General features: G+C 42.6%; 1 protein-coding gene and 1 pseudogene across 2 annotated transcripts in view; both read left to right on the top strand.

Moving 5' to 3' along the window:
* The window catches only part of NWD2 (NACHT and WD repeat domain containing 2), a 126823-nt gene that overhangs the window by 32002 nt on the left and 68535 nt on the right, over positions 1 to 26286 (top strand). For both annotated transcript variants that reach the window (XM_073342317.2, XM_073342315.2), the window contains exon 2: positions 15306 to 15394. In XM_073342317.2, the coding sequence (XP_073198418.1) occupies positions 15306 to 15394 (89 nt within the window). The remainder of the gene's footprint in view (positions 1 to 15305; positions 15395 to 26286) is intronic.
* On the top strand, positions 16365 to 18090 carry LOC140910794 (nucleolar complex protein 4 homolog pseudogene; annotated as a pseudogene).

The raw sequence follows: 26286 nt of genomic DNA, 5'->3' as shown, positions 1-26286 counted from the left end.
TGAACCTCTTTACCTTTTAATGACAATCATGTGGTTAAAATAGGAGTTAACACTTGAAATTTCAGGGATTAAATCTGACAAGCATACTACTAAACAAAACAGCATCTTAACTGTTTTTTTTCCATACACATAGGTGCCCTAGTAAAATATAATCACATAAAGAAAAGAAACCTTTATATATAGAATGTTTTCATCTTGGTTCCTTCAAAATGCATTGTTCTGAAACTGGTCACAGAATGAGGCAGGCAGCTAAGAACAAGGGGGAGGCTTTCACCTGGGAAAGGGAACACTAAGTACAGAAGGGCCTGAGCAGGGAAGCCTTAGCCCTAGAGACTTAAGAATTCCTGTTTGAAAACGCCATTATTCTCAGAGTGTGTTTGTCCCAGGGATGCCCTGGAGCCCAAGGGGATTTGGACTGCCCTAACACAAAAGCTCTCACTGTTAGTGACTGACTGTTGTTGGATGTATTCATTGTGTTTATGTCTAAGTATGATTTAATTCTATTAATTTTAACTCTTATTTGATTAATTTACACTGTTCTTGTTGGACTGCGAATAGAGGCCCTTGTTGATTTTGTGGTCACTGCATGCATGCGATTCCTGGATGAGCCCACTGAGCGTTGGATGCCTGTGTGGCTGTAACAGTTGGAGATCCTGCAGCACTTGCAAATTGGAGGGGAATATTTTGCCCTAAATCTTTAAATTCCACAGACTTGCAGGTTATTTTTATGATGCATCTGTCTAAAGCCAGGGACATAAGTGTGTTCCACCTCTATGGTGAGGCTGTTCATTCAGAAACAATATCCTTGCCATACGAGCTCACTAATTCAGAAGGAAGTGAACCAAACTGAGAGTGGCCTTTGGAACATTCTTCATTACCATTAGGTGTCCCACTGAAGTTTCTTACAGGAGTTTTTATGTTGATCCTGCTTCTCTGGTCAGGTGCAGTGGTTTTATTACATTCTGCCTGACAGATTTCTCCTACAATTTCACTGCAGCATGCCTTAACTCCTGTGCAAAGGCATCTGTGTAAAACATGGTGTAATGGGTTGCTGACTCACCACCGCGGCACCTCCTGCTGGTTGCTCTGGGAATTAGCTCAGTCCAGCTCCGGAGCGCCCTCTGCAGGTGTTGTCTTGCCCATTGTCTGCTCTACTCCACTGTTTCGGACCTGCGTTGCTCCCCTGCTCGGCAGTGTCCACTACTTCTTTTTCACCCCCCTTCCAGGGGTCATGGCAGTCCTTTGGCTTGCACCCACCGCAGGGGCCAACCACAACCCAAAGACTAGCCCCTCACTTCAGGGGCAAGTTGCAATGTGTATTGGCCATGCTCCTCCGCAGCCAGGTGCGGTGCAAGGGGGGGACCCAGGCCCGCCTGTTACTCTGGGTCCCAACCCAGGGACCCTCTAGCGGCAGCCTCTCTGCCCTCCTTCTCTCCCCTTGTCTGTCTGTCATCCCTGGGCCACTTCCCCTTGGTCCTTGCACCTTCTTAGACCTATCTGGCAGGGGCCTGCAGCCTAGCAGGTAACAGGCCAGAGCCTGCCCTCCGCTCCCCTGAGCCTGCCCAGCACTGCTCTGTCTCAGGTGCTATGCCTAGGAGCCAGTCCTCCTCCCTTGCTTGTCAGGGAGAGACTCCCCTCTGCTCCGCTGGGCAGCTTCTTATAATGGGCTTCCCCGGCAGCTGCCTCCTGTCTGGCTCCTAACAAGCCTTGCCCTAATTAGCGGCAGGTTTCCACAGCCTCCCTGGCTGCTTCTGCCCCGCCTCCTGCTGGAGTGTGCCACCTGCATCACTCCACATGGGTTTATGGAAAATAGATCCTGTCAAAGTAACTTGATATCTTTTTTTGATGAGATTACAAGTTTGGTTGATAAAGGTAGTAGTGTTGATTTAATAGACTTAGACATCTGTAAGGCATTTGACTTGTTACCTGATGACATTTTGATTAAAAAACTAGAATGATACAAAATTAACATGGCACACAATAAAACTGATTTAAAAACTGGCTGGACTGATATGTCTCAAAAGGTAATTGTAAACAGGGAATTGTCATTAAGCGGGTGTGTTTCCTGTGGGGTCATGCAGGGATCAGTTTTTGGCCCTATGCTATTTAAAATTTTTATCAATGATCTGTTCTGCACCCCAATACCATTCCTTTTTATTCTCTTAAGAGTTTTCTCAAAGCCGCTGCTTTGGTAGATAGATTAGGTATGAATTTCCAAGATAATTAACCATTCCCAGGAACTGTTGGGGACGTGGCACCATTTCGGTGGCTGAAATCTTCCTCTTACCAGGTTTTACACCTTCATGGGAAATAACATCCCAACAAAAGTCTGTTCTGTAACCCCAAAACACATTTCGCCCTATTTAGTTTGAGGTTTGCAGATCTCCTTGCATCCAGGACTTCCCAAAGTCTACAATCATGCTTCTCTTTCACTGCGCCCCAGATGATGATGTCATCCACTGAGGTGTGAACACCGTTAATATGTTCATAGATCATATGTATGGTTTTGTGGTACACTTCTGGTGCTGAAGCTATGCCAAAGGTTAAGTGTAATTGTGATGTGTCATTCCATATTCTTTATGAACATATTCATATGATATGAATATGACATAATTAAGATATACTTTATGCAAGATGGCTCGTGAGATATCATTGGAAAGGTTATGATTTACTGAATATGATTATCCTATTTGTATGCATGTATCATTTCTGAATCGGAAATTAGGAATATTGACTATATATATGTATTTCAACTATGCCACTTTGGGTGATGCCGACTGCTAACACTTCAGGTATAACAATGGAAAGGCAGACAGGGCCAATGGCCCATCAGCAAAGATAACGGACTGTGAAAAGCTTGGCCTTCCTGTGGACGCTCCATACTGCCCCTGATTCATGGATGCTGTGATCCTACAGTCAGGTGGCCTTGTCACCTGATGCTAAAACATTACCTGGGACTTCTTGTAACTTTCCACTGTAAGGGAACGGGGGTCAAACTAGGAAACAAAGGACTCCCGCCTTATGGAAATCCTATTTCAGGGTGGGGAGTGAGGTAATCCAGAATGTCAGTTCTCCCCTGCTACCCCATCCAATATGACTGCTGGGAACAATTAAGACTGAACTGGGGGAAGGAACTGGACCCAGGCTGGAAGGGCATCTGGCCTGTGAAGAAGATTATTAGAACCACATTTAGGGTGAGAACTTACATGTAACCAGTTTCTTTAGTGTATTAAGCTTAGTTTGTGTGGTCTGTTTTATTTTCTTAGTAATCTGCCTTGTTCTGTCTGCTACATCCTTAACCACTTAAAATATACCTGTTATAGTTGTTAAATTTATTTCTGGTTTACAATATAACCCAGTTTATGTGATTTCTAACAGGGGCGGGGGTGAGAATTTGCACATACCCTCCTCCACATTGAGGGAAGAAGTGAATTTCATATAATTTTGGGTTTTTACTCCAAGGGGGTGGGGGTGAACATCTGGGTGCTGTGGCAAGTCCCTGAAGCTGAGTCTTCCCAGAGCTGATCTGCAGCTGGGTGTGGCTCTGCCTGTGTGTGTTAGAGGAGGTTTTAAGAGCCTGGCTCAGCAAGACAGGTTAAAGGGGGCCCATGCTGGCAGAACAGGTAGACTCAGTGGTATCTCAGCACATCCAGTGGCTTCCCAAGGGGTCCAACCCATCACAATAATAATCTGTATCATCCAAATGGGATATTAAATGTGCGTAGTGTTGAGCTTTCTTCAGTTAATTTTAGCTGCCAAAATTCTGAGGATGCATCAAATTTACTGAAATATTGAGCATTTGCAAATTGAGTCATAATTTCTTCCCTCGTTGGTAGCTTGAAATGTTCTCGTTTTATAGCCTTGTTGAGGTCTCTTGGAACTAACCATATGTGTAGGTGGCTGTTACTTCTCTCCACAATGACTAGGGAGCGCACCCATTCTGTTGGCTCTTCAGTTTTTTGTTTACTTGCATTGCTTCCATCCTTACAAGCTCAGTCTTGAGATTATCATTATTACAAATAGCACCTTTCTACATTGATGGAAAACTGGGGGGACCTGCTTGTTTATCTGGATTGTATGTTCACCCTACAAGCAAACCATTCCTTGAAACAGGTCATGATATTCCCAAATGAGTGCCTCTTAGCCAGGTTCGGTTTGATCTTGTAGTAAAAGCACCAGTTTTACCAGTCTGAGTTTTTCACACGCAGCAAGGCCTAAAGTTGGTGGACCTTTGACACTACAACGAATGGGAGCGTGTACATAGCTTTCTTATGGTTGATGCTAGTAATGCACCTCCCTTTCACTGGTATATTTGTTCTGGAATAATCAGGTACTTTTATTTTTGTTGGGCTCAGTTTTGGTCTTATTTTCAGTCTCTCATAATCTTGTTCAGACAGAATATTAACCTGAGCTCCCGTGTCCAGTTTCAGTGGAATAATTGTTTCATTCACTTTCATTGGCAGTATCCAGTCCCTCTCATCCGGCTTGCTTGATTTAGGTATGTTTATGAAAAACTCCTCAACCATGTTGTCTTCAACTGAATGCACTTGAGTTTTCTGAATTTGAGATCTGCAGCATTTTGCAAAATGATTATTTTCCCCACATTTTTGACAGAATTTTCCAGAGGGCAACACACTGTTCGGGGCATGCTGTGATCCATACCTTCCACCTGACTGTCTGTACCCAGACTTCCCCCCTAGGAGTGGTTTTCATAGCAAGGGGTTCTGTAACCCACACACCTCCTGGGTGTGGTGTTCAGTCCCATCTAGTGGCACTGAGACCTCTTAGAGAGAGATTAATGAGTCTGCTCTACAGCCTTAGCTAAGGGCTATATGGCTTTTAGCTCATGCGGTAGAGACTCATGTACTAAGTTCCAGAGGTCCCAAGTTCAATCCTGCCTGCTGACAACGGGGGTCTGTTGGCAGTACAGTTCTACTTTTTTACTTGACCTATTTTGGCTGTATTCTTTTGTACTTAGTATATGGATGAACCCTTCTGTTGAACTGAGCTCTTTGGTTCGTGCTTCCACAGTTTATGCTGCCCCTATGGCTACTAAATACAATTTAAATCTCTGTGTGAATTTTTCCCAGTTCTCCGCAACATTCTGGACAATTGCAGACTGGATGGAGGTTGCCACCCATCCATTTTTGGCTATTTCCCCTTTCTTAAGCTAATCAAGCTACTATTGTCCATATAAAATACATATAAAAGCCTTTGTTCTTCTCTGTTTGCTGCTCCAGTGCTCCCCTTGTCTCTGCTTTCAGTTGCAAACACAGGAGTTAACTTCAAAATGACTGCAGTTTTCGTCTCATTCAGTACTTCTGACACCATGTAATAATCTTGGGGTTCATTAAACACCAAACTAGTGAATGAGAAAGGAATACAACTTTTAATAAAACAAACTAGAGAGCTTCTGTGGTGAACTGCTGTACACAGCTACATGGTGTTCTCAACCCCAGCTTCCAAGGCACATCTCTAAATTCCTGTATTCATAATACTATCCCTTATGAAGGAGCGTCTCTAAATTATAATCTTCCATACCCCTATCTTTACAGCAAGGAGGCTGGGGAGTGAGCTGGTTCACCGTATCCCCTTAACAATTTACCCTAAATGGGCTTTTATGAAGCTTCAATTGCTAATTCCAATTGCTCCCTGCTCACATGGAAACCCAAGGGAGGGAGATGGCAGTAACGCAACCTGCCCTCTTTCAGTGTGAATTTCTCCAGGAGCTCTGGGGTCCAGGGTAGCTCAGGGACATGTAATTTTCATCTCTATGTGCCAGTTTCTATGAATCTAACCTGATGTTTGTAAAGTGCTCTGAGATTCTCAGATGAAAGGCACAATAGAAATGCAAATTACTGTTATTATTATGGTATTATATGCAGAGACAAGGTTTCCATAATATTTAAGGTTTGAGAACATTATTTTCCTTTTGATATTCAAAAGCTTTTAGTAACATGAGTAATACAAAGTGATATTGTGCTAAATGGGGTAAAAAAAAAAAACCTGCTGCTTAGTAGGAGTTGCTGAAAAGTCTTTGGTGATGTGAGCATCTTATTGTTAGTAGGTATGGAAGTAGTGCCCTTATTCAGTATTGCTACTAAGTAATGTTCAGTATTATTTTCACCACTTACTCTTCTATTTCTAGCAGTCTCATGGCAATGAAAAGAAAACTTATTCAGCTGGCCAAATAAAATGTAGAGCATAAAAAATGTTTTCTGTGCCAAACATCTATGCTACCCATGGGCAGCGGGCATAATAGGGTAGGGGAAGCTAAGCCTCCCTAAGCCAAGCTCTGGCCCTGCCCATGCTCTGCCCTCTCCCCCAAGCTGGCAGGAGCTCAGCTCCGCTGCTGGCCAGAAGTCAGCAGGATGATGGTGAGGCCAGGCGGCGGCCCGGGATGGTTTGGCCAGGGCTCCTCTGGCTGCGGGGGGAGACGACTTAAGGCTCCAGTGGATGGGGGGGAGGGCACTCAGGGCACCCACGAATGGGGTGGAGGGTGCTTGGGGCTCCCATGGATGGGGGTAGGGGTGGTGCCTTGGGTAGAAGAGGTAGGGCTGCGTGACTAGCCTCCCCGAAGGGGGGGCTCATGCGCTGTCCATGATGCTACCTCCCCCAACAAAGCTAAGTATTGTATTTATACCATGTTCTTCAGTGAGGTTTCTGAATGGCTATGCATTTAGGGTTAGATCAGGAGAGATGCTCTTCACTCATGCACAGGCAGAGGTGCCAGCAAAAGTTTCCCCTGGCCCCCCCTTCTATGACTGTAAAAGAGCATCTAATGATAACAATGCCTGTACCTCCTGTGTTCAAAAGAGCACAAGGGGGGGAGTAAGCTAGAAAAAAGGGGCTATAGAAGAGGCAAGGCCAAAGCCCCACCACCTCTCTACGGGGGCCCAGGGAGCAGGGCTGGCACACTGCGAATAGGAAGGGAGACGTCTGCTGCATCCATTAGGATAGAGCATGTCGCTCACCCCTTGTGCACGAGGAGCAGCTCTGGAAGAAATTATCAGTGTTAATATTATTGATGGCTCTGGACTTTGTGTGGATAGCAGGGGTAGTCAATAGGCAGACCGTGGGCCAAATCTGGACCGCCAGACACTTTTGAACGGACCCCAAAATATTTTTATTTACTTATTATTGTTTGTTTTTCCTCTGGAGTTTGGACCCTGACTATACCGTGACCAGGGAATTTGGGCCTTGACAAAATTACTATGCCTGCTGCCGAGCATTAATCGGTGTGGTGGTCTCAGCAGTGGCAAAGGCTGCTTTTCTCTCTCTCTCGGTTCCAGGTTTAGCTGCCTGCCCGTCACAAATGTTGTCTGCTGCCTGGATCCCAATAAGACAAATGTTGTCTGCTGTGTCAGTCAACAGCTTTCCTCCGGTCCTCTGCGAGCCGGGTAGCACAACACTCCTGTCTAGTCAATCCCATTGTTATGGCCCATACAACTGCCGTAGCTGCGACTTTCACTCGTTTCAGGGCCTGAATAATTATTACATATGTGTGTCAGTTACATGAATAGGCTGTAAACTTAAATGTGCTGTGTCTTTGAAGACCAGTTTGGATTTGTAAACAAGTTGTGAGATTAACCTCTACAAATTTTCTCGTCTCCATTGCCAAATTTGGGCCAATGTAGCTGCTGGTGTGTCACAGGGAACAGGAAATAGTTGTGTGGGCAGGATTGTTATGGTAGAAGTGTTAAAGATTGCAAAGAGCTGATTGCCTACAATTTTCCTTTTTAACTCCCTATTTTCATTTGCTTATACCTTTCTGAAACTTTCATCGATTGGACAGAACTTTTCCGTGTCTGGTATTAGTCAAAAGGTGAATGGTTTTGGCAAGTTTGAACCAATATGATTCACTCATTTTCAAATCCAAGAATGTAAAATATACACTCTTCCCATTATATACTTTTTAAAAGTACTAACGAAAGAGCTTGCATTCAAAAGTTAAAATTTGGCATGGGAAATGGACCACTCAGAGAAACAGTACACTTGATTATTCTGATGAAATCTGGCTGTGATTTGACTTAGCTATGAGCCTTCAAAAAATCATACATCACATAAACAGTGATCACCTATCATTTGGCAGGAAGATGGCCCACATGTGTAAATGGCTAATTTAGCTGCATCATCAAAAATTTACTCCCATTAAATGAGGCAGGGCTCTGCATGCATCGTACATTATTCAATGTGCATTTTCTAATGTGAGCATCAGGAGCTGTGCTTCATACATTGCAAAGTAAAGTGCATGCTATCTTGATCCACAGCCCATTGAAGTCGATGGGAGTCTTTCCACTGATTACAGTGGGCTTTGGTTCAGGCCCTGAATGAGGCAGGGCATTTGGTAATGATGCAAGGTGTGCACTCAGGGAAGTAGGGATCCGTAGGAGTTGCTGCTCATGGGTAATTATTCTTTCAGTGAGGCTGTGTCTGACAAAAAGGACACCGTGTTCTGTTGGTTTGATATCAGAATCTGCCCAGAATTTTTAAAAAGTCTTAACTTATCCTCCACTTTTGCAAATACAATTTTGTGACTACAGTTTATCATAGACTCTTAGGCTATCATTTGGATTTCAGAATACCTGATTAACATTAGGATAAAATTATCTTGTGCTGTTGCAAATACTTTATTCTGGCAGCCAGAAGAATGTCGTTTAAGTAATCTCTTCGTCTGCAGCAGCCTGTAAGTTAAAATTTGCCTGTCGGTGAGATTCCCAATTTTTAGGGACTCACAGATTTTCTGTCAGTATGAATCAAGTCAGATTTTATTTAATTAAACCAGTTTATCTGTCCTCCATCCTAATTACTCTGCTCCATCTTAAATTATGTGCCATTCTATTTTCAGAAAGACAAGCTTCATAAAGTAATAAAAAACAGGAATTCTTAATTGTTCATTAATATAAGTACCAAAACTTCTGAATTAGTGAGGCCCTGCGGAAATGATACTGTTTCTGAATGAGTAGCATCACCATAAAGTTGGAACAAGCTTATGTCCTTACTTTCAGACAGATGCATCATAAAAATAACCTGCAAGTCTGTGAAACTTAAAGATTCAAGGCAAAAATTTCCCCTACAATCTGCAAGCACTGCAGGATCTCCAACTGTTACAGCCACATGGGCCTCCAACACTTGGTGGGCTCATCCAGGAATGACATGCATGTAGGGATCACAAAATCAACAAAGGCCTATTCCCAGTCTGACAAGGACAGTGTAATTTAATCAAATAAGAGTTTAAATGAACAGAATTCCAATTAAACAAATGTTTTATCGTTTTCCATTAAGAGTTGTAGACAGGCGTTAAAAATGTAGGGTACCTTGTTGCAATACCAGACAGAATTCCAGTTAGACCAGGAGTGGCTCCTGAGAAGAAGCCAGAATTTACCAATGTACATTGCCAAAGAGCCACAGTAATATGTCAGCAGCCCCCCAGTAGCTCCCACCACCCGCTCCCAGCGTCTCCCATCCACCAGCTGCCCAGCCAATTAGCACCTCCCCACTCGCTCCCCACACCTCCCAATCAGCTGTTTTGTGGCATGCAGGAGGCTCTGGGAGGGAGTGGGGAGGAGTGAGGGCACGGCAGGCTCAGGGGACGGGGTGGAGTGGGGGCAGGGCCTGTGGCAGAGCCAGGGGTTGAGCAGTGAACACCCCCCAGCACACTGGAAAGTTGGCGCCTGTAGCTCCAGCCCCAGAGTCGGTGCCTGTACAAGGAGCCGCATATTAACTTCTGAAGAGCCGCATGTGGCTCCGAAGCCACAGGTTGGCCACTGCTGAGTTAGACAATGCTTTAGCTCTATTTGATTTTTGGAGAGTTAAAAAATTCAGGACTGTTCTGTGTGATGAGCTGGATTTATTTCTCTTTCTGAACGAGATTCTACTACCCTCATCACATTGAGGGGTGCTTCATTCCAGAAGTAGCGCCACTGAAATCATACAACCTGAGTGAGGGTGGCAAAATTGTACTCTCAATATTTTGTTCCCCAGACCAAAAATGATCATGGTTCGCTCCATATTTTTTCCCCTCAGTGGATCTCTATTTTTGTTCCTCATTCTAGCTTTTCAATATAGAGAATATTTTGTCTGCTATGATATTTGGCATGGGAAATGGACCACTCAGAGAAACAGTACACTTGATTATTCTGATGAAATCTGACTGTGATTTGACTTAGCTATGAGCCTTCAAAAAATCATACATATTTAGTAACTGGATAGCATTAGCCAATTAAAACTGTTTTTTTCCAAAAGCTCATGTCCCAACAGCCAGTTGCTTGCTTGTAAGAGACAATGCTATTTTTACAATAAGTATCATATTTTGGAAAATAGGAAAAGATCATTTAAATCTGGTTGAGGATTCTCCACTGAGCAATGTGTAGGGCTTCTGATTTTCCAGCAAAATATATTCTCTACAGTCACTAAGACACTTGATGCTACTACAGGTATGTATTTTTGTAGTCAGATAACAGTTGATGGCCAGCCATCATTTAAATGTTTTTCTTAAGGAAACACTGCATTTCTTAAGAATATGAGACTTCCTATTTTTGGTAGACTGTTTCACACCAAAATTATCCTAGCTCAAGGCAAATGACATAGAATATTTCATCCTGGATCAGTGACAAATTTGAAGTCCAATACTTCAATGGCTATAAGTGTAGAAACTGATATTGTCAAATATTTTTGATGGAATAAACAAATTTCTGATATACTCATAGATTAAGGTCAGAAGGTACCATTGTGATCATCTAGTCTAACCTCCTGCATGTTGCAGGCCACAGAACCTCACCCACTCACTCCCGTAATAGACCCCTAGCCTCTGGCCGAGTTACTGAAGTCCTCAAATAATGATTTAAAGACTTCAAGTGACAGAGAATTCATAATTTATATTAGTTAAAACCTGCAAGTGACCTGTGCCCCATGCTGCAGAGGAAGGTGAAAACCCCCAAGGGTCTCTGCCAGTCTGACCCAGGGGAAAATTCCTTCCTGACCCCAAATATGGCAATCAATTAGACCCTGAGCATGTAGGCAAGACCCACCAGGCAGATATCTAGGAAAGAATTCTCTGTAGTAACTCAGAGCCCTCCCTATCTAGTGTCCCATCTCTGGCCATTGGGGATTTTTGCTACTGGCAGTCGCCAATGAGTCATATGCCATTGTAGGAAGTATTTCATTCCTTAGTAGACTTTCTATTTTATGTTCTGTTTCTATAGTATCTGAGCACCTCATAATCTTTAATGTATTTTTCCTCCTAACATCCCTGTGAGGTAGGAAAGTACTATAATCTTCATTTTACACATGGGGGACTGACGTACAGAGAGACTAAGTGACTCGCCTGGGGTCACACAGGAAGTCTCTGGTAGCACAGGTAATTGAGCCTGTGTCTCACAAGTCCCCTACCACCCTAACCACCCTAACCCTAACCACTTCCTCTCTTTAATACGTTAAACATAATTTAAGATATCAGACCATACATTCATTATGTATAGAAAAGATATTTAAAGTAAAGTATTTTAGTTATTTTTCTCTCCACCAGAGATTTATGCAGAGAAAACCTATGGTACTAAAGACAGCCTGACTTTAATATGTACATATATTTTCAAACCTTTACAGCACACTTTTTTTCAGTTTGATGCAGATTTCATAGGCTTGAAAGAAAACTGTGGGGAATGGGAGCATCAGAGCAGCTTGGATCTTTTGATGGTGAAGAGATAGTGAAGGAGGAAACAGAAGGGAGGGAAACTGGAGAAATCCAATAAGACATCTTCCCTCGAAAATATTGTTTCTTTCACAATGTATGGGAGCAGAAAAATCAATTCATTGGTAATAGATAATAAAATAAAATTAGATTTTAGTTTAAATTAGGTAAATATAATAATAAATAAAACCAATAAATTCATTGGTTTACAATAATAAATTGTGATAATACCTCACACTTACATAGAACTTCAAAGATATGTGTGAATATTAGCTACTTAATCTAACTAATTAAATTATGCACCCAAACTCACTCTCTCAAACTCCAGATTGCGAAAATGGACCTCAGCATCAGCATGCATAGGTCAGTTATGGCTGGTAAACACAGCATATTGTTTGATTTGTGTGGACATCTGTAACTTACAACGTAAGAGGATTGTTAAGTCAATTTTTAAATGGCTTCTTAATGTCAAAGCAGTTATACAAATATTGCTCTAACTGCCACAGCTCTACTTTATCTTTCATAAATGAATGCTCTGTTATTTTTCATTTTACGGCACACAGACCCAGTAGTTCACAAGCATAATTTTATTTCCAATAATAACCTTGCACTGACAAAATCACTTTGTGCCTTTCCCCAACCCGTACTGACTCACAGAGTAGGTGTCGTTCCACAACAAAATCCGATCCACAAACCTACACCTTTTTAGGATTAGATCGAGAGGCTACGAAACATGTTTAACATGTTTGCAGTATACATGTAGCCGTGTCCCAGTTTCTCAGGCTATGAAACAGATTACTTGAGATAGCTCTTGATGAACCATCTAATTTAGCTCTAACATGTCAGTACATTTCTTCAACAATTAATTATAAATAAATGTGTCCAAAGCTATTTTGTATAGATCGTATTTTAATAAGAAATTTGGTGTCTTAGTGTGATGACTTGGGGTTCTGTCTGCACAACCTATAAATTCTGATTGATATTGTGAAGTTGTACTATGAAAAGTTGCTCTTTCCTGAGTGCCTATATGTATGCGGATATACTATTGCTGACAGAGCCTGAAAGCGTTACTCCTGGGGGAATTCTGTGCCACTGCGCAGTACAGAATTTTGCAGAAATTAATGTGCATGCAGAATTTCCTTTCCCCACAAACATAGGCTGCAGTGCTGCTAGCTGCCACTAAGAGCTGCTGGAGCCGGCAGAGCTTAGCTCACACATAGAAGACACTGCTCAGGGGAGGGAGCTAGAGGGTTCCTGGCAGCTGCAGTTCCCAGCATGCCCTGAGGGAAGGAGAGGGCAGTGCACAGGAAACTCTGTTCAAGCCTGGGACCGAACATTAGATTGTTTCTCCCTCTGGATCACTGGGCTCTGGGGGAGGGGAGGGGATGGGTGTCTGGGCTCTGGGAGAGGGAGGGGAGGGGATGGGTGTCTGGGCAAGGGGGGCACCACAGCTGGGAAGTGGGGGGAGAAGTTGTGGGTGTCTGACCCCCAGGCTGGGCTCTGGGGGCTGGGAAGGGGTCAGAGAAACAGGAACTGGGTTGTCATAGGGGTTTCTTTAACACTCTACTCCTGGGGGAAATTTTGTGTGTGTCTGTATTGTTACAGACATACTTGCTGACAGGTATTTTGAAATAAATTACCAAAATAATTGAAACTGGCAAGATTATGTAGTGTTGTTTTGACAAATAAAATTTGTAGAATTTTAAAATATGCGCAGACTTTTTAATTTTTTGGTGTATAATGCCCCCAGGAATAAAGTGTATTTACCCCAGATAGAAAGGTTAAAGTTAATGACGGTACTTAGATCTCACAACAGTTACGCAAAGAAGAAGCTGAATCCTTAGAAAAACCAGTTAAGCTGTTTCCTCTGGAAGGAAGGCAGGAGCAGTGGAACAGGTACCAGGAGGAGAACAAAAGAGTCCAGGTGGCCAGAAAGGGTTTAAATGGGGTAAGGGTGTCCTATGTACTTTCCTGACCAGTTGGCCCCCAAGGACTCTGCAAAATCCCAGGAACTCGAACCCCAGCTCAGAGAATGCCCTGAAGTGATGAAGAAAGCGAGGCAGGGACATGCATTTAGTGTTTGTTGTTTTGTATGATCGGTGTGCTCCTCTATACTTTACCTGATTAAGTATAAAAGAGGGTAAAGGCGTTTAAGACTGTGCAAAGTGTTTGTTGACTGCTTCAGAACTGCTGCATGTCCCTGAGAGAGGTATACTGTAAACAAGAAGCTTTGCACCTCTGGGGCGGAGTTTGAATAATCAGGGTATCTCAGGGGTCAGCACTGGTCTTCGAGGGCTACAGAAGGTGGGCTGAGAACCCACATTTCCTAGAAGAGGAGCAGACAGAGTCAGTGCTCAGTAAATGTGCCAGAGAAGCCATGGGAGGAACCAGTGCTACAGCCTGCTGCAGCTCTAAAAGCTTGACACACACTGGCAGGGTCGGCTCTACAGTTTTTGCCGCCCCAAGCAGTAAAAAAAAAACTGCCGCCTCGGACGGCAAAAGGGAGAAGCTGCCGCTGATTTGCCGCTGCGGCCAGCGGAACAGAGAAGCTGCTGCCGAATTGCTGCCGTGGCGGAAACACTGCCGCCCCAAAGCACCTCCTTGGAACGCTGGTGCCTGGAGCCGGCCCTGCACGCTGGGAACGCTGACCAGCAGAGGCTTGGATTCCCCTCATAGCAGTCCCAGTGAGTGGCTGACAGAGAGCATTCACTAGGATCTTTGATTCTAAGGCTACCTCTATACTAGGGGTGTTATTCCCAGCTCATGTAGGCATACTCTTGCTAGCTCTCATCTGAGCTCGGATGCTAAGAATAGTAGTGTAGCCATGGTAGCATGGGCAGTGGCGGCCTGTACTAGCTGTCCTGAGTACAAACCTGGCTGAACCCCCTGGGTGCTGCTGCTGTCTGTGCGACTGTGGCCACAATACTATTTTTAGCGCCCTAGCACAGATGAGAACTACCACAAGTATGTCTATGCGAGATGAGAATCAAATCCCCAGGTCCAAGAACAGATGTAGCCTTAGTAATTTACTAATTTTTTTTTTTAATTATGAAAACAGGCCTCTGGAGATCTGTATACCCAGACTTATAGGCCACGTGGGTGTGAGGATTGGTGCATTTTGTACACTAATTTCAATGCTTCTCTTTTAAGAGACTACAGAATTAGAGGGGGTGAAGATATGATGGTAGAATTTGGCTCTCACTGCAATGAAACCTTGATTTATCTATGCATATTCTGCTATACCTCCCTAATCTTTGGTTTGTCTCTTTGTTCTGGAGGTTTTGCTAATCAGTAAAATTCAGCTCCCTGAAAATTAAATAAAAGTCAAGTTGACATATGACTGCTGACTTTACAGGGTCAGTTCAGTCCTGTTTTACAGAAGCCTATTCATAAAATATGTATTAAGCTGGTTGTATTAAATATCATAACACATTTACATTAAACATAACATCCAGGGACATAAAGTTTGGGTATTGAAATCCCCTTATTAGATTTTCACTCATTTTTTCAAGACTTATCTATTTTCCTCCAAAAATCTCTCTCTCTATATATATATATAGATCATAAAAATATAGAGTTAATATCAATGTTAACAACATTCTTTTTTCTATCACAGATACAGTAGCAGAAAGAAGTACACTCAGAGAACATGTTTGTCCCAAGCTGAGAGAATTCTGCAGGGAAAACTATGGGCTGGAATTACAGGTAGATTTTATTACATTAAATATTCAATTATGATATATAATTAACCTTTCTATTTTTGAAAATATTTTTGATTTATATGTAAAAATAGTGTAATTATTGATAAATCTGACACAAAATAGAAGCCTATACAAAACCAAAAAAAGTACATGTAATATGATAATTTTGTCAAATTGAAGTGCTCAAAGCATCACAAGTAAAGAGTGCTGGTATTAATAAAAAGACAGCTAAGAAAAATCCACACTGCTCTATAGAAGAGTGTTTACTGGTAAATAAGAACAATAGAGTAACAAATTAATATTTCCTCTTGAAAGTAATGCATAATGAAACTGTAAAAATACAAAACACCTAAGAGGAAATAATGTCACATCCAAATTATGGTACTGTCTTTCCAGAAGTTAAACTATTCATATTCAGAAAATATAAAGTCACATATAGTTTCAACATTTGGGTTAATGTTAATCGCATCATTCCTGTTTTTCTTTTGATCATCATTTAAGTCACAGCATCTTCATACTCCATATAATTACTGCTGCAACTACAGTTTTGTCATCAGTAACATGGAAATGAATTTGATAGGCCAATTATTGAAGCCTTGATGACCAATGAAAAACTCTGAACATTTTTTTTTAAACTATCCCATGTGTTTGCAGAGTCATGGCCAGGTTTGGAAAGATATGGGGTAAAATCCTGGCTCCATTAAAGAAAATGGCAAAATTCCCACGCACTTCAGTGGGACTAGGATTTCACTCATGAACCTTTTTCACCTTGTATTTTACAATAACTTGGTCCTGCCACACCTCTTGTGGAACAATATCAGTAATGAATATAAAAGTCACTCATCTTCTTACAGTTAGCTAGGCATGTATTTAAGCACCTTCCTGAAGCCTCTGGCAATAGAAAGACGCCCATTGGGCCCATCTGGCAGCAGTGGAGCAGGTAGCACCTGGTGATGGTGCTGCCAGGACAGAGCATGGCTGCTATGCTGGCCACCAGCCTGGAGTTGGTGTTGCAGAGCCAGGGCAATGGCAGCTACTTCAAGATCCTGGAGCTGCTGCAGGCAGCCGAAGATGCTGCTATCCTTTGCGCCATCAGACCCTGCAGCCAGTTTGTGGCACTGCTGGAGCTATTTGGAGGCCAGCTGCTTGACCAAGAGTCCTCTTTCACAGAGAACTGCAGTGCAGAAACTAAATACAAAATAGGGAGGAGGCATTGTTATAACAGTTGTGTCAACTGCTTGGTGGAGCTGATGGGCCATGAGTCTTTTCAGGTCAAGGAATTATCACAACCTTTGTGGAATTGGAAGGGAAATACCCTTCAGTCAAGGTAGAATGGGAGTTTCAGTTTCCCTCATGAGCTTTTAAAATTAGTTGTGGAGAACTGTCATAGGGTCTGCTCACCGCTAGTGAGCCTTCCCCTTGTCACTCTGGGGATTAGCTGATTCCAGGTCCAACACATCCTTTCCACCTCTCGCTGCATGCCGTACCTTCTCTTCCTGGCCCTCAGCGAGGCAAGATGCTCCGTGTTCATGGCTTAGCCCTCTGGCCAAGTCACATGTCCTCCCCTTCTGGGGTATCGAAGTCTTCTTATAAACGGGCTCAGGCAGCTGTTCTCTGTTCAGCTGGTGCCACTTCTCCAGTGGCTGGTAGGTGAAGCTGGGCCTGCTCTCTACTCTGGGTTCCAGCTCATGGACCATCTAATCAGCAGCCACCATCTGTTCCATTCTTTATCTTACTACCTTTTCCCTAAGCATTTCATAACTTCAAACCCAGGTTTGCCAGCCCCAAAACTCCCTCCTCCCAGGGGGTAACTGTAGGATTCTTTGGCTGTGTAGACCCTAAATATATCTCCCTTCTCCCAGGGAGTGATAGCAGCCTATTTCCCTGCAGCCTTCCTCTGCTAACTTCCTGTCTTTATAAACCCAGCCCAGCTCGTTCTTCCTCAGCTGGGTTTCCTCATTATTCAGTCAGCGGATTACTTAAACTACCTGATCCCCCTCAGCTGTGGCCTGTCTGGTTAATTGGACCCCTTCTTAGCCTACATTAAGCTCTTCAGGGCAAGTGTGGGGTCAATACCCCATCACAAGAACTTAATGTCTTAAGAAGAGGACTCTTCACTCCTGACCTTGCTTTTCCAAGAATACCTGGATTATGAACACATTTGGTACTTTGTGATGAAGGTGGTTGCTGAAAACATCAGACAAGTCATGCAGAAGACAAAAGAGTATATCTCTTCACCAGCAGAATGTATTTTTCCTCGTTTAATCTATTAGCATGCCGAACAAAGGGAATGAGGTGGTCAGTTTCATAGTGAAGCAAGCTAAGCAGGAGGCATGGAATGTATTGAAGCTAAAAAAGCATAAACAGGCATTTGAAAGGATGTGGTTTGGCCTTCTTAAACACAAGCTACTCAGCGGCCTTTACAAAAAGATTCTTGTAATTTTGAATGAATCAATCCTGCCTCACCTGAGTGAACCCACCCTCCGAATAGACTTCCTGACAGTCACATGTGATATGCTGTAGGTGGAGCACTCAGTCTTCTAGCCTTACATGGATTATTTATTCCGATTTGCCAGCATAATCTGGAATACCCTGACTTTTTACAAAAAGATGTAGAGCATCTTACACCCCTGAATATATCACATGAAGTACCAAGCCTGGTTTTTCCAGCTATCTGGTTTATTTTTGTCTTTATCATAGTTCCCAGCATACCTGGTGGCAGCATTCATACAACGCCTCACTAAATTGACTCTCCCCAGTCCTCCCTAGTTTTTTCTGATGGTTATTCCTTCCATCTGAAATCTCTTCTGGAGGCACTCAGCTTGCAAGGTTCTCGTAGACACACCCACAAGGCTTGAAGATCTGTCAGAAGATCCATACATTATGGATGAGGAAGAGCTACAGACTCTTCAGAGCCATTATCACCCTGATATGGCCTGAGCAGTTGTCATTGTGAGCCAGTCTCTGTCTGAATTAGTGGACTACATATCGAAGCTCCTGGAGTTATTGGCCTATGTGCTTTTTGATAATAGAATAAAAGAACAAAGCCACCAGTGTCTCTCTAGAGTTTGAGAGGAGTGAGAGGATTATTTGGCAAGAGAATGATCTCTTTGCAGAGCATTTTGCATCAGAATGATGCTGCACTTTGGTAATAAACATTTTTTTATGACTGACGTTGACTGTGGAAGCCAAACAGAACGGTTTTATGAGTAGTTCCATTGAGTTTTGGCTGTAAAATCTAAATTGATGGGTTGGACTATTTGAGGTGCTTCTGTGACCTTCTTGCACCTTCCTATGAAGCATCTGGTGTTGATCATTATCATTGATAGGTTACTGGGCTAGATGGACCTGATCAACTCTGGCAGCATACTCATCATGGTTGAATCTGGGCATGTGGAGTTGGGGTGAGTGGGGACCTTCTCAGAACATTAGGCCTGGGTTCTGCATAGGTTTCGTTCCAGAGGTTGTTACCTGCACAAAACTCTGTCACTTGCACACTCCAGGGGCTTGTCTACACCTATATTTTATAGCGCTCTAACTTACTGGCTCAGGGGTGTGAAAAATCACCCCCCCCTGAGCGCAGCAAGTCTGAGTACTTTAAAGCGCTAGTGTGGAGAGGCTCCAAGTCCTGGAAGCCGCGCTCCCAGCGCTCTGAGCTAACCCTCTTGTGGAGGTGGATTACCAGGAGCACTGAGAGAGCTCTCTCCCAGCGCTCGCATGCAACCACACTCGCACTTCAAAGTGTTGCTCCCGCGACAGCACTTCGAAGTTTCCAGTGTAGCCATGCCCTAGGGCTTCCACCTCTATCTAGTTCCAAGGGCTCAAGGCTTCCACCTCTATCTAGTTCCTAGGGCTCAAGGCGTAACCCTCTTAATTTAGGCACCCACCTTTACCCCATTCATTGGGCTCAGGTGTAACCTTACATTTTAGGGCACCCACCCTTATGCTGTTCCTAGGGTTCAGGCATAATCCTCTTAATTTAGGCACTCTAACTTTACCTCTCTGTGGACTCCAGGCAAACACCCATTCCTTCTGGTCTCCGGGCAAACACCCATTCCCTCCGGGCTTAATCTTTTGTGGGTTTACGGGGTCTTTTACCAGTGAAAGAGCCTTACCCAGTAATATCCTACTTAACCTCTATTTATTAACAATCACCAAAACAGAATGCACACAGTACACATACAGTAACTCCTCACTTAAAATCATCCCAGTTAACATTGTTTCATTGTTACATTGCTGATCAATTAGGGAACATGCTTGTTTAAAGTTGTGCAATGCTCCCTTATAATGTTGTTTGGCAGCCACCTGCTTTGTCCACTGCTTGCAGGAAGAGTTGCCCATTGGAGCTAGCTGGTGGGAGCTTGGAACCAGGGTGGACTGGCAGCCCCCCATCAGTTCCCCGCTCCCCTAAGTTCCCTGTGCAGCAGCCACCCAGCAGGCTATCAATTGCCAGCAGTTCAGCTGTCCCTCCCTCCACTGCCATGTGCTGCTCCTGCCCTCTGCCTTGGAGCTGCTCCACGGAGCCTCCTGCTTGGTGTGCGGGGAAGAAGGGGGCTAATGTCCCCCCTGCTCCTGCACCCTGCTTATCCCATCTTCCATAGAGCAGGGGGGACACACGACAGGGCTCAGGACAGAGGGAGCTTCCTGGCAGCAGCTGCCATCTCAGCTTGCTGATTAACTTAAAAAGGCAGTGTACTTAGAGTGGGGTCAGCGTACTTAAAGGGGCAATGCACATCTCTCTCTCATAGGGTGTGTATCTCTGTCTGCCATGGTGTCTCCCCTCCCTCCATTTGTGCTGCCTTGTAGAGTGTGAGGCTACATTAACAACAATGAGTTAACCCTTGAGGGCTCAGCCAGTTGCTAGTTCATCATTTAGCAGTAAGGCATCCCCTGGGAAATATCCCACACTCTGACTTCACCACCTCAACCAAGCTTCGCAATCATCATCACTGTGTACCAATATTAAATTGTTTGTTTAAAACTTATACTGTCTGTGTGTGTGTATGTATGTATATATATATGTCTTTTTTGTCTGGTGAAAAAAATTTCCCTGGAACCTAACCCCCCCATTTACATTAATTCTTATGGGGAAATTGGATTCGCTCAACACAATTTTACTTAAAGTCGCATTTTTCAGGAACATAACTACAACATTAAGCGAGGAGTTACTGTACAATGCTCACCACTCCGAATAAGACAGATGAACTTTTCCCTGCTGGCCAGTCAGGATCAGGTCCACCTGGGGGGCTCCAGTTTCTGCATAGTGTCATTGGCAAAGTGTTGAGGTCTGGCAGCTCTGTTCTTGGGCCTGTGAACTTCCTTTTGGACCCCAGTTTATATAGTGAAACTTGAGTCCTGCTTAGCTATACCTTAACCAATCCTAACATATTGTAACAAAATTCTCTAACCAGTCATACCCCACCACCTTAATTAATTTACACCTAGCAAAATTAATTATGAAACAGACATAAAATCAAAGAACCGGACAGAAATCATACAAACAATAGGGAAGTGGGGACCATAAAGATAAAAAAAAAATGAGGATTTCACAACCACAACTATTGATAAGTGATTTCTTACCAGACAGAATGCTATCAAACTAAGTTTTCTTTAACCAGTTTAAGATTTGTTGCAAGAATAGGTTCCTGGGTTAGTGTTTTTGTTGTGTGGTGTGTGGTTGCTTGTGAGTATTTGCCTCAGGTTGGGTGGCTGTCTGTAAGCGAGGATTGCCCTGTCTCCCAAGGTCTTTGAGAGTGAGGGCTCATCCTTCAGGATAGGTTTTAGATCCTTTATGATGCTCTGGAGAGGTTTTAGTTGGGGGCTGAAGGTGACGGCTAGTGGTGTTCAGTTACTTTCCTTGCTGGGCCTGTCCTGTAGTAGGTGGCTTCTGGGTACTCTTCTGGCTCTGTCAATTTGTTTCTTCACTTCAACAGGTGGGTATTGTAGTTTTAAGAACGCTTGATAGAGATCCTGTAGGGTTTGTCTCTGTCTGAGGGATTGATGCAAATGCGTTTGTATCTTAGAGCTTGGGGCTGTAGACAATGGATCATGTGATGTGGTCTGGATGAAAACTGGAGGCATGTAGGTAAGTATAGCGGTCAGTTGGTTTCTGGCATAGGGTGGTGTTTATGTGACCATCGCTTATTAGCACCGTAGTGCCCAGGAAGTGGATCTCTTGTGTGGATTGATCCAGGCTGAGGTTGATGGTGGGATGGAAATTGTTGAAATCATGGTGGAATTCCTCCAGGGCTTCTTTTCCATGGGTCCAGATGATGAAGATGTCATCAATGTAGCACAAGTAGAGTAGGGACATTAGGGGATGAGAGCTGTGGAAGCGTTGTTCTAAGTCAGCCATAAAAATGTTGGCATACTGTGAGAGTAGGTTAGCCCTATTTCTACTTACAACTTGGAGGAGGAACAGGAACAGAGCAAGTGCAAGCCTGAGTGCCAATCAGGATTTAAATAGTGTCTCTTCACTCTTTGATGTAGCCAGTTGAATGGTTTGATAAAGTCCCAGACTTGTATTTCCAGAAGCAATGAAGAAATTTCCTTTCCTGTTGACTTTGGTCTTGGATCTTGCAAGATGCTGAGTGTGCAGCCCTAGATCCAGTTAAACACATACTTGACTTTAAGCATGAGAGAAAAGTCCCTGTGAAATCAATGGGAGCCAATCACCTTTAACAAGTTGCTCTTGTCAAGTTAATTTTTAGCTCTGTCTGGTAACAATTTGAAAATGAAATGTTTCTCCATCTCCTACAAGAAACAGGTAAGGATGGCAGAAAACAAGAGCTAATTTTGTCAAGGGGTGAGAGGACAGAAGTAGAAATCCCATTACCCTGCATAAATTGGTGCAGAATACATCCTAGGATAGTGTCTTCTAAAGCTGTCCAGCTTTACATCATCTTCTCCATCTATTAAGGTTGAAATAAACATAAGTAAATTGCCAAGGGTCATATACAAGGATTTAAATAGGCAGCTTCTTTTGGTGGCGATGGGCGAGGTGAACCTAGTTCCTAGAGTGCCATGCTGAACCTGTGTCTTGGGATTGTTTGTTTGCCCTCCAGCACCTCAGCTGTTTTCATTTCACATAAACTTCCAAAGTTTTGGCTGGGATATTCAATGGATCTTTGAGGAACTGGTGCTCAATTCCAGATGAAATTCAGTAGGAGTTGAGTACCTAACTTCCACAGGTTCCTTTGAAAGCCCCATCCTTCCTTGTTCGCCTCTCACTTGCAAGAGCAGTACTGTGTTCTCATGAGCCAGTCTACTGTGCCTCTGCTCCCTGTCTTGTGGTATTAGTGGAAAGATGATGCAGTGCTTATGACACTAGCCGGTGACTTGGGAGTCATGGGTTCAAGCTGCTCCTGTTCAACATCTGTAAAATGGGGGGGGATAGTACTTTCCTATCTCATGGGGAAGGATAAATACAGATCTATGAGGTACTCAGATACATCAGTAATGGGGGCCATGTAAATACCTAAGATGTTCTTGAATAAACTTGTATTGCTTTTAAAAAAAAAAAGAGTCCCATTGACTTCACTGGGCTTTGGGTTAGGCTCTCAGAGAGGAGGAATAAATTCACTATACAAAACTGTAAAAATGTAATTTATCAGAAAAATCTAATGCCAAATCTTCAGGCATTCCTCCCAACACACTATTACATGCCTTTACATTGCTTCCCCATAACTCAACATTATGAAATAAAGAAGCATTATCTTTAGTGATAACAGTTAATGTCTTTAAGCTATCATTCTGCATCTAAAGTCCTGCATCACTCTTGATATACATTCATCAGCAGGTTCTGATTGTTGTTGGGGCTTTTTCTTATGAAAATCAATATTATTTGAATTAAGAGACTCAATCTTAGATCCCCTCGAATCAAATTGGAGTTTGACACCCTGTATGGCAGTAGAAATAGCATCCAATGTGATTTTAGATTGTGTTTATGAAAAATCTTGATGTGAGGATGCCAACTGATCAGCTGTTTGGACAGTCTCTATAGCAATGCTGCAGGGGGAGAATGCAAAGGGGAGTATAAAATAATAAAACCAGTTTCTCTTATTCTCCTGTACTATTCATGGAAAAATCTGATATATTTTATTTATCCAGTTCCTTTATTTTCCTTATTCTTCAGTCATCTCTGAGGAGACATCTCAAAGAAAGGAAAGAAAGAAACAGTGTGATGTCTCCTTTAGGCATAACAGCATGCATTTAATCCATAATCAGAAAGAAAACACATTCTGAGATGGGCTGTAGTATAAAAATCGAGAAAGACCTCAATTCCTGCTTTGATGATAATATATGAATATCTTAACTGAGGAAGGTTTCCCTTGTAGGTATTCACAAAAATAAAACTATTTTATTAAATAGATTCAACTATTATCTGAAGACAGAGTGACATAGGCCTCAAAACATCAGGAAATTCTTCATGTAGGTGAAGGTGTAATGGGAAGCCCCACAAGCGCAGAGGCAGACGTTAACTATTTTACATACATGTCCTGAAACAATTGCGGATCCATAAAAGGCAGTGACTAGTCAAATCTAGTTTTGACTAGAGCTGTCAAGCAATTAAAAATATTAATTGCGCAATTAATTGCACTGTGCAACAACAATCAAATACCATTTATTTAAATATGTTTGATGTTTTCTACATTTTCAAATATACTGCTTTCAATTACAACACAGATTATCAAGTGTATAGTGCTCACTTTACATTTATTTTTTATTACAAGTATTTACACTGTAAAAAACAAAAGAAATCGTATTTTTCAGTTCACCTAATACAAGTAATGTAATACAATCTCTTTATTATGAAAGTTGAACTTACAAATGTAGAATTATGTATAAAAAATAACTGCATTCAAAAATAAAATGTAAAACTTTAGAGCCTACAAGCCACTCAGTCCTACTTGTTCAGCCAATTGCTCAGACAAACAAGTTTGTTTACATTTGCAGGAGATCATGCTGCCCGCTTCTTGTTTACAATGTCACCTGAAAGTGAGAACAGGCATTCTTATGGCACTACTGTAGCTGGAATTGCAAATTTTTTATGTGCCAGATGCGCTAAAGATTCGTATGTCCCTTTATACTTTAATCACCATACCAGGGGATATGCATCCATGCTGATGACAGGTTCTGTTTGATAACAATCCAAAGCAGTGCAGACCAACACATGTTCATTTTCATTATCTGAATCAGATGCCACCAGCAGAAGTTTGATTTTCTTTTTTGGTAGTTTGGGTTCTGTAGATTCTGCATTGGAGTGTTGCTCTTTTAAGACTTCTGAAAGCATGCTCCACACCTCGTCCTTCTCAGTTTGGAAGGCACTTCAGATTCTTAAACCTTGGGTCGAGTGCTGTAGCTATCTTTAGAAATCTCACATTGGTACCTTCTTTGCATTTTGTCAAATCTGCAGTGAAAATGTTCTTAAAATGAACATCATCCGAGACTGCTAAACATGAAATATATGGCAGAATGTGGGTAAAACAGAGCAGGGGACGTACAATTCTGCCCCAAAGAGTTCAGTCACAAATTTAATTAACGCATTATTTTTTTTAACGAGTGTCATCAGCCTGGAATCATGTCCTCTGGAATGGTGGCCGAAGCATGAAGGGACATACGAATGTTTAGCATAACTGGCACATAAATAACTTTTGCAATGCCAGCTTCAAAAGTGCCCTGCAAATGCCTGTTCTCACTTTCTGGTGACATTGTAAACAAGAAGCGGGCAGCATTATCTCCTGCAAATGTAAACAAACTTGTTTGTCTGAGAAATTAGCTGAACAAGAAGTAGGACTGAGTGAACTTGTAGGCTCTGAAGTTTTATATTGTTTTGTTTTTGAGTGCAGTTATGTAACAAAAAAAATCTACATTTGTAAATTGCAATTTCAAGACCGAGATTGCACCACAGTACTTTTATGAGGTGAACTGAAAAATACTATTTCTTTTATCATTTTCACAGTGCAAATATTTGTATTAAAAATAATATACACTTTGATTTCAGTTACAACCCAATACAATATATATGAAAATGTAGAAAAACATCCAAAATATTTAATAAATTTCAATTGGTATTCTACTGTTTAACAGTGCAATTAAAATTGCGATCAATCGTGATTCATTTTTTTAAATTAATCATGTGAGTTAACTGCAATTACTCGACAGCCCTAGTTTTGACATTAGTATACAAATGATTTTAGCAGATTTTTTTGGCTCAAGTGGGAAAGGTTATATAAAAATTACAAAGAGGAAGTGAGAGAGCATTCTGCAGCAGCTCTGAGATAGATTTTTCTCTCATAAAAATATCTTTTTCTTGGCAGTCCGACCTCCCACTATTTTATGGTTATTATGGGAAGCATTATCTTTTAATACACACAATCATTATTATTAATTATTAGTTTGCAGTGATGCCCATGAAGTGCTAGGCACTTTTCAAACATACAAGAAGGGACATAGCTTCTTCCTGTAATAGATACAGTATTTGGGTGGATGAAAGGGGAGTACTTTACTTTTTATTCTTTATATGTGGTCCTCTACTTATAAGCTCTGATCAGTATCTGGCTACCATGAAAACCACATACTGCAGAGCAAGGGTCTCAAACTCAATTTACTTTCGGGGCAGTGACAGTCCTCAAATCCTCCCAGCGGGCCAATAATGTCACTTATGCCACCTAGAATCCGCCCCCCAAAACTCCGCTCCCCCAAACTGCTGCCCCACACTTGCCTAAGGCTCTGGGAGGGAGTTTGGGTGGGGAAGGAGGTCTGGGGTGCAGGCTCTGGGAGGGAGTTTGGGGGCTGGGGTGTGTGGGGAGGGGTTGCAGACTCTGGGAGGGAGTTTGGGGATGGGAGTGGGTATGTGTGCGGGCTCTGGGAGGGATTTTGGGGGTGGGAGGGGGT

The sequence above is a fragment of the Lepidochelys kempii genome, chromosome 4, assembly GCF_965140285.1.
Source record: "Lepidochelys kempii isolate rLepKem1 chromosome 4, rLepKem1.hap1, whole genome shotgun sequence".
NCBI classification, from domain to species: domain Eukaryota; kingdom Metazoa; phylum Chordata; order Testudines; family Cheloniidae; genus Lepidochelys; species Lepidochelys kempii.
The sequence above is the reverse complement of the archived record's forward strand: the minus strand, read 5'-3'. Positions and strand labels throughout refer to the sequence as shown.